The sequence below is a fragment of the Styela clava genome, chromosome 4, assembly GCF_964204865.1.
Source record: "Styela clava chromosome 4, kaStyClav1.hap1.2, whole genome shotgun sequence".
Lineage (NCBI taxonomy): Eukaryota > Metazoa > Chordata > Ascidiacea > Stolidobranchia > Styelidae > Styela > Styela clava.
Window position 1 is genome coordinate 15,791,133 of NC_135253.1, and position 12,371 is coordinate 15,803,503.

General features: G+C 33.2%; 1 protein-coding gene across 1 annotated transcript; it reads right to left on the minus strand.

Annotated features, from left to right (window-relative positions):
• Positions 1–1,127: 1,127 nt before the first annotated feature.
• Positions 1,128–6,146, minus strand: LOC120327090 (calsequestrin-2-like). The gene is made up of 11 exons (XM_039393485.2): positions 5,970–6,146; positions 5,489–5,588; positions 5,230–5,335; positions 5,008–5,092; positions 4,208–4,308; positions 3,962–4,070; positions 3,721–3,794; positions 3,283–3,465; positions 2,644–2,799; positions 2,359–2,433; positions 1,128–1,954 (listed from the first exon to the last, which is right to left on the minus strand). Exons 1-11 carry the CDS (start codon positions 6,010–6,012, stop codon positions 1,742–1,744), a joined length of 1,245 nt encoding a protein of 414 aa, XP_039249419.2. The 5' UTR covers positions 6,013–6,146; the 3' UTR covers positions 1,128–1,741.
• Between the last annotated feature and the right edge of the window lie 6,225 nt (positions 6,147–12,371).

A 12,371-nucleotide genomic window follows, 5' to 3' on the forward strand; every position in this document is an offset into this window, starting at 1 on the left:
TTACATCTAAAGATGCTTATTCTTTGTGCGTCATTTCATTTAGTCTTTAAAGATTTTATTTCGATACTAAAATTTGATAAGGATTTGTTAATTCATACTCTTAAATATCCAACTGAGATTAAATTGACTAAGAGGACGAATTTGGTCAGCTCGTAAGTTATACGCGGCTGATAGATAAAATAGCTGCATGCAAAATTTTCTTCTTTGCAATTCATTACAACTCAAGACCACATACCCCCTTATATACACGGAAACTCAATGAAGTCAAGCGATTCTACCTTCAGCTATAGTGCCTAAAATTTGATATCAGGATAATAGACCTACACGTTTCTTTAAGAATTAATTGCATAGTCAATCCGCTACGGACATGACTCCAACGCGCTGTAGTATCAATTTTGCAGGTATACAATGGTTTATCTTCTCAGGGAGCAGACGGTTGGATCCGCTGTCACATGAATACAATAATCTTGATTCATGAGTAACTTCACAAACAAGCTTTTGTATTTCTTTAACAAAGGAAGGAAGAAACCGGCGAGGAAGTTGACGCGACAGTACACGTGCACTTTCATCATTATCCTGATTAGAGTCATTAATCGAGCTGCAAATCATGCGTGCAAATATTACTTGACAACAACAATTATGGTTTTTTATTTATATACTTTTTTACCCATGAAAATAGTCAATAATCTGCCAAACGCTTCGGAAAACCGAAGAAACTATCAATTTATTTTATAAACTCAAGAAATGTGAATGATCCGTACCGGCTACATCAAAATCCTATATTTTGATTATGCACAAATTTGTGAAAAAATCGTGCACTGCTAACCATTTAGTTGAGCCTGACGCCTTAACCGCTGAGCCTAAGTATAAGCGGTTATACGATTGGTTCAAAACTATATAGCTATAGCTTCAGTCTGAACAAAATCTTGTTGTCGACTTGATTCTTTAATTACGCCTATTACTTTTACTTATGGGTATGGGCCATTCTTCGACCAAACTTTTATATATATAGAAAGAAATTCACTGAATTGAACTGACACGTTGCAGAACAGAACATTGCCCGTCAAGCTTATAGCACGATTACACTGTTTCAATCCTAATTAGACAACAACGCATAAAATAATATATACGTCTGATTCCGTTTTATTTGAGAAAACAAATAAAGGGAATATTATTCATTTATTTACAAACAAATAGGTTACAATTACTTCAGTAGTAGGCTTAAAATACTCTAGACAGTTTTATTGCGTGACATAAATTTGTCGTAAAAATACTTTTTTGTTAAACGTAATCTACACAACAGCTTTTGTTAAAAAAAATACCCAAACTACCACAAGATTGGCTATTGAAAAAATATGGACCTAGAGACAGATTAGAATTTGGTTTATACAAAGATGGCAACCAGTTTTCCACAGACTTTCCCGTGAATCATAAATTTTTGATAAGAAAACCATTTAATTTTGGAGATATACATGTCATTACCAGTTATACTTTTTCATCAAACCGAGTTATAAATTTGTTCGACCAGTGGACAAATTATATAAAAAATATTTTTTGGAGAGTTTTTATTTAATACATACAAATACAACCAATTTACTTTAAATTTGTTTACCGCCAATTCTCATCATCATATTACACTTAGTTAATCTTGGCAAGAAAATTTATCTCTACTATAAAAATGTCGGGTAAAATATTGACTGTTGTGAAATGCAAAAAAACTTGACTGCGTGAAACTGATTGTTTACAATTCTTTTTGCGATTTGCGATCATCATCATCGTCATCATCATCATCGTCATCGTCGTCATCATCATCGTTAGCTAGCTCATCCATGACGTAATCATCGTCATCGTCCTCTGTGTTAATTGTGCCGTCTAGTACATCATGAATCCAATGATCAAGTTCATGTTCTGTTGGAAGCTCTCCATTTGAAAAATTCATCCAGATACTGTCGGCCTAAATATGCAATTGATTACAATTGAAGTGAAATATCACAAATAAGAAAAAATTACCATGAAATGTAGTTGTTTTTTCAAATAAATGGGCTGCTCATTTTTTTTTGTTTTAATATACTAGGTTATATACAAATAATGTTATTGGAATAGTAATATGAAAACGTATACAATGTCTCTAGCGTTGGTCAAACGAAATGCCACAAAAAAAACAAAATGCCGGAGGGCGATGCAATACCACACAGCATTAGTCTTAATCTGCTACAGTCATATGAACTTTTGAAAATCCTCAACACAAAAACAGTGGGGAAAAAGAACAGTAGTTAGTTGCGCGTTACAAAAACCGGACTACTTTTATATAGTGACCCCACGATGACGGAGTGGATCGCTAGTGCGAAAGAAACTTACATCAGTTGCATTCACGACTCCAATACAGGGGTCTTTCAGGTCGACTCCAAATGTTCGTTCCCAGTATGCATGAAGCTGGAATTAAAGAAAAGGAAATGGAAAAAATATCTTATTTTTAGTTCAAAATTAATTGACAAATTATATTTTTATTTTTCCAATGCCTGTAGTTCAACTGCGTCAGATCGTGGTCAGAATACGTGCTAACCATTTACCCTTCAATTGTAACAAATGAAATGTTGCTCTCGTTCAAATTAAAGCTTCATGATGATAACAAAAAATAAATACCAGTGGAAAATCGTCTGGGTCAATCCAAATCATGGTGAGATTGCTATCATCATCATGATGACAAGCGATTTCCTTCACAGTATTCAAAAACGCATATCCTTCTGGATCATGTTCATCAGCAAATACGACAATGTGGGTATCATCTTCATCATCTTCCTAAAAAGTATCAATAGTATTACTTGAATCTTTGATGAAGTTTCATTATTATAAACGAAATGGCCACATGAATTGTTTTGATGAATTGTTGATGTTGAGCGATCTTTTGGTGTCGAAGAAATCGATTTTCTCAAGGCTATCAGACAAATGGATTTTTAATTTCGTTACACTAAGATGGAAGTAGTCGCCAGACTACATATATTTTTCAAATTTACTCCGTGTCCTATATGATCCGATATTTCGCGTATGATTTCGCTGTTTTGGTATAATTCATGGGAACACTGTTTTCAATCCGTCAAGCATGACCGTTGCGTCACGAATGTTCTTTCTTCTCGTTTCGTGAACTAGGTGCTCTTCCTAAGTTGCGTAGTCTACCGGTACTGCGCTTTGTTATTGTACTTCCTTGCCCGTGCACGTGCACTTCCTTAAACAGTGCTTTCTTGTTTTGCACGGAAAAGAATATTGGAATACCATATAGCTTACCCATGTGTGATACATATCCATTGGTCTCAACTTCATTAATGTCCATCTTTTGTGACATTCCAAGAAGTCTTTTATCGTTTCTTCATCGTGGGGAAGTTCGCCAGGGATGGTGCATCCTTTCTTCATATAAGGTTCGTGAAATTCAATCTGATTCAACTCGAATATGCCGAGATGCTTGGCCATCTAAATAAAATAGAACTTACATAAAATACAAGAATTTATGTAAAAAACAGGTAGTTGATGTGGTGTTAACAGTAGGAATTTTGTAAACCCGAACACGAACTTATTTCTGAACGAAAACGGGTGTTTAATTTTTTAATAGAGACACAAATTGTTGGGATGATATGGGCATCAACCACAAGGCAAAAAAAACGTTATGTACTTTTGCTCTTCTCACAAAAAGGTCAGAGTGTTATCGATATTACACTATACACTTACATGTTTGTCGAATGTAGCGTAGAAGCTGGTCATTGGTTGATAATCAAGAGCCACATCAACGAAGTCTCTGTAAGCTAAAAATAAAGGTTCTTATATTTATCAATTCAATCAATGCTAAAACTTTTTACCTTGTTCAAAACTAGTTTTGTGTTCTGTTGCTGTTATGTTTATGTTGATCATAGTACGATGAAGACTGATAAAAGCAAAACGAAAAGGAAATAGGATGTTAAAAATGATATACCTTCGGTGTCGTTACTTTCAAACCATCCGATGACTTTAGGAAGAGTATTTCTTCTGAATCCTTCAATTTCGCATTGGCTGTTGATGTATTCAACTGGGTACTCATCCAACTATAAAGTAATTGTTCTCATATAATTTAACCCGAATTTTCAACAACTTTGAACGACCAAAATTGAATAAAGTATGTAACATGCTGTTTATTCAAAGGCTGTTTCCTAGTATTTTTTGAAACATAGCCTCAACTTACCTCTAGTAGGAATTCTACTAGGACATCAGCCGACCTTTGTCCATCAAACTCAATCATATGATCCAATTTGAAAGCAAATATGGAACCTTCTTCAGTGAAATCTGTAAACAAAATATGCGTTTTCAATTGGCGAATATACGATTTAAAAATGATATATATTTGCAAAGATTCCATCACGCATGGTAGAAGAAGGATTGTATTCAACAGACCACGTTTGGCCGAGTAAACAATCAAACATGAATTCTTACCAGGGTCACGGGAATCGCAAATCAGCAATTCCCAGAGGAATACCGGCATAAATGAATATTTATAGTTGTTGAACACTAAGCATGATGTGGCGTCAATATATTGGCGTGTTCATTCATGCCTGATAAGGTCACGTGCACAGATGTAATTAATCTAATAGATGTCTGGGCTTTAATAATGAGAGATATTTTCATTTTTTTTTATTATTAAAAAAAATTGATGGTTTGCATGATGTCTTCAGATTTGAGCAATAACACTAACCTATTTATAAATGAACTTAAGTTGTACTGGAGAACCAGTAAGGTATTACACCGTGGACAACTGATAAAACACGAGAAGTCACTCGGCTATATAAAATTTGGTACAGTATATGGTATGGGTAATTGTATTCTTACAATCGTGCATTTTGGTAGTATGATACACATTTGAATCTAATGTGTATTCTGTATATTGGCCTTTGTGTGTATATATTATATTATTTTATAATTTTCGACAGTTTTTCAATCTGAAAATTGTAACGTATATATATATACAAGAAAATGTATTTGACTAACTGTATTTTTCTACCAGTTTTGTGTCATCAATCATATCTACAACACCAATAGCGATCGATTCTCTTTCAACTACTTGAGCAACGAGCTGTGAAAAGAAATATTAAAAGTTAGAGATCATGTAAGATCTAAGAAGATAGTTAAGAAAGAAGAAATGTTAGAAAAAAAAATATGAAGAAAAGGAGACAAAAAAATGATAATTAGAAGAAATAATTGACATATAACCTCCAGCATTTCTTCTATACGATCCCACTCTGCCATTTCAATAGGATCACTTGAATTGTCGAGTTGTGTCACGTATACCAATAATATGTCGTTGTTTTTCAAAAATCTGGAAATGTAAAACAATTGTTTTATCCCGATGAACTAATACGATTCTAAAGCAAATTTAGCCTAATACAATTATAAATATACTTTGTACTTTCCACTCATATACCATGCACATTGCACAATCTAAAATTTAAACATAGATCTCTGAACTTACTTGTTGAAATTCTTCTTTTTTAGGTTGATGACTCTGTCTGTCCCATCATGTTCCGGGAAATCCAAACCCATTTCAGCTTTGCATGATGTTATGAAAAAAGCTGAAAAGTATGTACGAGTTGATAAAAATAGTATTTTAGAAGAATTGATGCTTTTTGCTTGGGCTAGAATGGTTAAGCTTACGAGTTTCTTACTTTGTAAGTAATATATTTATAGCAATTTACTAAACAAAGGTTTGAACAACAAATATATTAATTGAAATCTACAATTATTATATACATAAATATCGTATTTAATATAAAATATGTGTGCTGAAATTTATTGCAGATATATTAGGAACCATAACAAGATGAAGATCGTTTTTAAAACGTTTTAATCTGTCGGAACTTGTTTTTCTGTTTTAAGTACGTTATAAAAAGAAATTTTAGAAAGTAAATAGAACATACAAACTCAAGTACCAAATATAAACAAAGCTAGCTTACCTGTTAATGACAGTAGCAAGAAAGCCACACAAAGATGCTTCATTTTGTTTACCTAACTATGTTACCCTAAAGACAAAAGCAAATAACTGAATGAAGACTATTACTGAAAAACCGACCTTAAATCACAGTACCACACTCTCAAAATGTAACCATTTGTACAAACGATTTCGCACTCTATCTGCGCGAGTGAGAATTCATGTTCCAAACTGCGATAACGTTCCGAAGTGCGATACTCAAACTAAGGATGGATATTTTTTCCTTGCAGCCTGTCGTGCGTAAGTAATTTACGTGTCTGCTAATTGAGAAATGTATTGGTATGATGACGTCAATTTCTTGTTAATTTAATGAAACTAGACGGCATTCTCGCGCCACTAATGTCTTCTGAGTTTAGCCGCCGACGTTAGGTCGAGTGGTACGAAAAACAGCTGTCACTATATTTATTCGCCTGTTCGCAGCCATCGTCTTATCAAGCTGGTTACGACACTAACATAAATTGCCAATTCCAAATGAAGGAACATCACAGGATCAACATATGCTGCATAAAGTTTTATATACCATCCTTCGAGTTATACTTATTAAGTTATTTCTTCAGAATTTAATGAATATATATATTTATTTAATTTGTGAAGATTTCACAATTATTCTATTGTTCATTTATTATTTATTGTACCTAGTTAAAATTATGATGAAAGGTTCGTAATAGAATCTTCTTCTGTTATGAAGATTTGACTCGGTGTATCCATCTAAGTAAAACATTCATTGCTGTTAAATTTGAGTGGTATATTATACCAAATTTTAAACTACAACATAGCACTAATAGATTTTATGCACAATGATATCATACCTTTTCGTATTATAACTGCTTTATATAAATAAAATATTATTTTGGTAGATTTTCTCAAATGGAAAAAATTTTCAAGCCAAAACACTTTTCAAAAACACATTGACAGTGGTAATTATAATTATTTAGAGTCGAGAATTAATAGAAAACGAGTTTTGAAAATTGATCGGCCATAAATCACAAAGCAACGGACAAAAAACGCTGGCAATGAAAAGTATGCGCAGATCGAAAAAACATGGAATATGGAGATCGTTGAACCTTCTTGGTGGCGATAGAGGACCATGTATATTAAAAAAACTAACAACAAAAGTCAATCAATACTTTGGTTCAAAACCAATTTCCATTGGTAATACTTTAGTTCGTACGTAAATGATTTGTTTTGTCAAATTAATATATCACTAGCAATTTTGAGTTTTTTATCGGCCAATAGACTTTGACTATATTCTGATTGGTTGCAAAATACAGGTTGTAAGTTTTTAAAATCACAAAGCAATGATTCAAAATTTGAGTGAGGTAGTCTGAAAGCATATGGTTGAACTAACGCCATACTTTTTTCGACTTAAATGTATAAATGATATCTTCTACAAAATTATGATCTCGACTACGAATAGTCCGTCGTCGCTCCTATATCACTCATTTAACTTGCTGGACGAGGCAAAATATTGTCTATTAATTCATAGTCCTCTTGCACTATGTTTTTAAATCATTTTATCTGAAAAAGATTGTGGTGCTCAAGCTATTAAATGCATTTCTCCCAAATAGGCTCACTCGCTCTGTCCCTCTTTGCATAAAGCCAGGCACACAGTGGTTGATGCTAAACTTATATTGATTACCTTAATAAATGTGGTTCGAACCCTCGATATTTAGTCTGCGAAACAAAATTGTAACGCAAGTAAGTTTGGTAAGCGGTACAAAGTTATGCATCGCAAATATAAAACTGAACCCTGAAATAGAAATTTACGTTATGTAGTATCAGTATTATCTTGCATCGCGCTACGCATATATATACCTTTTACTACTTTGATCCCCAAAAATAAATTAGCGAAATTGTTTTCAGTACATTTAGCTATAATGTACTAAATCTTTTGATTCTCATAACTTCTAGCTTCAGATAACCGAGAGACCTAATTTGGAGTTGCTTAATGATACAAACCATTAAATGGTATATCATTATACGAAAAATTGCAAATTTTCTTCAAAATTCCTTATAAATCTACGCTTGCACCTTATACTATAGTCAAATATCTCTCAAGTCCTGATAACAAAGAAACTAAATTTCTTTTGAAGCAAGCAAACCATGAACATGTTTTATTTGGGGCAAACGGAAAATGATATTCAAATCAGCCACGATTCTTTGTCATGCTGCGTCACTAGGCATGTTCGACTATAAAGTGACGCATCTTTTAAAATTTCTGTCAAATTGCTTTGTAAACCATGCTTAACAAGACTTGGCCTGTAACATAGTCAATTCCACACTGAAAAAAAAAACTAATTCTCCCAAACTTATGCTGTCTAATAATAAATATTGAGCGCAGCAGCACGGGACTTGTGGGTCGAAGAGTTTTGACTGAGTGGCCTAATTAGGTATACGACATAACATTCTAGAGATCCCAGATAAGTTGGTGTATTGGTAATTAAGACCATCTCTGGATTAAAGATTCCTCACCCACTAAGTTACCGGACGGGAAAAAATGTCGCATAACTGTGTTTTGAGCCATAAAGATCTTGTAAATGTACCTTGTGTCTGCTACAATGTTTATATATTACGTAGATGCAGTTAAATTTTGAGGCCATATATTAACATACGTGCATAACCTCTCTGTACAGAGATTTGTTTGTAAAGAGGGCAACCAGTCTTCATTTGAAGTCAGCATGGTTGCATTTGTATTTACGACCACAAAAATTATATTGAATTCCTGAATATATAAAATATTTGAAACCCTTAAGATGATAGTATTACCTGATGCATGGGTCCTCGATTGTGTTGGATAACTGACAATCGTGCTGTTCATGATAGCCTAGTCTAGGGGGCTATGGCATTTCATGTCAGAGCCCAAGTGACAATACTGTGCTTGTCTTATTACCAGACCAAACTAACTGATGAAATGATATACGTCTCATTGAAACGCATTGGGTTTGGTACTTCCGTAGTATGTGAACCAAGATGGCGGACACCGGAACGTAGTATGTGTACCAGGTTAGGGTTCGGCCATAATTTCAGGTACAAATACTACGGGAGTCACTTGGCTAGTCCCCGAACTCGTAAAAGAACTAAAATAAGGAAAATTAGAAAAACATTATGGCCTAACCCTAACCTGTTACACATATTACGTTCCGATGCCCGCCATCTTGGTTCGCATACTACAGGAGTATGGGTTTATTTTTATTGTTCCTTATTATCTCAATGTTGATTTTTTAACATAGTATTATGTCAATAAATGGAATTTTGTCTAAATGTCTCCCATTTACATGGCTAAGCCTTCTTTGTTTGGCGATGATGAATAAGCTTGTGGCCTGAAGTAAATTCACGTTCAGCTTTCGGATAAGGCGGTGTTCTGCTGTACAACAATTTTCAATCAATGTAACAAAAGCCCGAAAACAGTAAATTATTGGATTGCTATTGAACTACAAATAAGAATTTTCTTTTTATATTAAAGAGGGCTAGCAGCGTTGTCGAGTTTTATCGCAGCCGTTATCCGTTTTGGTATATAAGCATAACCCGACAGCGCCTAAAATATTTTAACTAATAATTGAGATTTGAATGTGTGGTTTAACCGTAAATATATACTACTAACTAACAACTTAACTCAATCAGAAAAAACGCATAAGAAAGTTCAAGAAATACGAATAAAAAACACTTTTTTGCAATGGCAATCAATGTGTTCATTGTAACATTTACCGACTTTATTGGTCAGTGATTATGTGAGTTTCTAGATTTAGGATGTAATCAGTGTCAAAAATTGAAATGCGCATATATAATTCAGATGGATTATTCACTTTGGTTCATTTTTATGATAATTAATGATTATTTATTATTTTTAAAATTGATTTTAGCATATAGGTGAGAAGAATACTTCAAATATCGTTTCGATCGACAACACGACGCCATCAATGTACTATAGTGATCTATAATCCAATAAACAATTTCTATGTATTCTGATTTGTGTTGCAAATTAGAAAGATGTTTTCAATTCTTGTATGTATACTAAGGCGTATGATTCTTAGTAATAATCAATGAATATTATGAAAATTCGTTCCTGAGGGAGGTATAGATTGATCAGTTTCAGTGCTAAATAAATAACATCTTCAGTCAATCGCAAACCTTTTTGTATTGTAAGATATGAGTTTTCGTTCGGAGACTGAGCAAAGTACTGTTTGTTAACAGGCTCAGTAATGTCGTATCGTGTACATTGGTTAATATTCTAATTTCGTAAAATTGCCAAAACAATCATACGAATTTAATTATAGTGTTTGTAATATGATGTTAAAAATTGTCTATAGAGTAAGTTTGAGTCTATCACAACGATGTGCGTGATATTTTACATTATATGTCTTCACATAGAAATTTCAGTATTTAACGATTGTGGAAAAATGCAGTAATTTAAACATTTATTTTGAGTTTTTGGCCAAACAACCTGATACTGATTATGTACAAATCTAACATTTTTGGCATGACCGTAGTCTTTTTATTTCTCCTAAGATCTAGTCTAGAATCTAGATCAGGGTTACTCAACTTCCCAGGTAAAAGGGCCGCATTTTGACCACAAAAGATGCGACGGGCCGCAGGTTGAGAATCCCTGATCTAGATAGTGGAGATTTAAACAAGATCTGCCCTGTTTTTCAATGCATTTATATAGGGATTATTCCATTCCATTGGAAACAAAATTTTCCACGACAAATGAGTTTTTATCAGCATGATGAATTGCTTCCAAACACTTAGGTACGTTAAGCGTCGTATTTAAGCGACCAGAAAATATGTTCAACACTCACAAAGTAAATAAAAATTTATGACTTGACTGGCTTTCTTCTTGAAAGATGACACACAACGGTCTCTGTTTATTCAAGTATCACCTTTCAATGACCAAACCACGCTATACGCCTCGACTATGTAATCCAAAATGTTTGCCATTTACCTCGTAACGTAGTAGTCGATGAGTAAAGAAAAGCCCAAAGTTAGATAAGGCTTTAGGAAGTCGTTTAGGTAATACTACAAGATAGGAATCTTGAATATTATTCTGCAGTGTCATTGAGAGTACTTTTGGAGAAAGTGGATGAGATAGATCAGCCTGCAGCATGCAATCCGTCAAAACCCAATTCTAGATTAATATTATTTTTTGTCATTTAACTCACAGAAGTTTCTTCTTCCATCGTTGAGATCTCCCCCCAAATTAGTAGGGCAATAATATAATAGTGAGTTGATAGTGTGGTGATTCTTCTTCATATTGCACCAGAGATTTATTTGAGGATTTACATGAGATATAGAAAGTAACTATCCTCATTATTTGTTTGTTAATAAAATTCTAGATTGACTCGTTAACGATCTTTTTTTTTTATATATTTTTACTAAAGATTTAATATTTTAATAAGCCTATAGTCGCAGCTATCTTGTCAGATGAGTCAGATATTTACACAAAAAAAAATATATATATACAAACTTTACTCCAACCCCCCAACGTGGTCGAAAATCAAACAAGTTGTTATCTCCGGATTTAAAAATGGTTTTCGATTCGGTGTATTTAAATAAAATATTTATAAGTTGTGCGATGTAAATGCAATATGAAAAATATGCACTTCACCTTGGCTGCACAAAGCATTAGTGTTTACTACAATTCTGCGCTTAAATACGCTATTTTACAAACAGTGGTGTATCTACGTAAAATGCCGTCCATGGCAAAGTTTGAAAATGCACCCCTTTGTCGTAAAACTAATACTTATTATTATAGGTAAAATTATATATATTAAATATAATTGGTTAGATGCACGCGCAATATGCCAATGTTCCTTACTACGACCTCACTTGTGATGTTTTTTTTTTTTTTTTGTATGAAATCAAAGTTTATCCAATCTCTGAAATTCAAGACGAGTGATGGAATACACAACAATGAGCATACGTCACAATTTCGTCATTGTTTGATATCTGATACACCGGTTCTTTGCAGGATTATTATCTTGTTTTTCTCGGATGAAATAGGCAACAAATGACTAACCCAATATTTGTGATCCATTTCTCCTTACTCTTGATTGTATACATTCCAAATTGTTGTATTTATTCACTTGACATTTGTTTGTATTTCTGTTTTATTCATAAAGTCATCCATTTATTCATTAAATAGGAATTTTATTTGTGAATTTTTTAATTGTCATAGCATTTGATTAATACATCACATAAAAAACGTTCAAGCATAAATGCTTCTTCAATACATGCATTTTATGCTAAATATAAATAGTACATTTACCTGGGCAAAAATCTCCAATAATGATATTTCAGTGCATTTCATTAACAAACAGCACGTTTGTTAAACTAAACTAACATGTTGAATTATTGAAATAGAAATATTTTT

Coding starts and splice junctions, on each gene's coding strand:
- LOC120327090 (XM_039393485.2), bottom strand. CDS start 6,012: ATGAAGCATCTTTGTGTGGCTTTCTTGCTACTGTCATTAACAG. Junction 4,071..4,207: donor TAGTAGAATTCCTACTAGAG/GTAAGTTGAGGC, acceptor ATTACTTTATAG/TTGGATGAGTACCCAGTTGA. Junction 3,795..3,961: donor TGAAAGTAACGACACCGAAG/GTATATCATTTT, acceptor CTTTATTTTTAG/CTTACAGAGACTTCGTTGAT.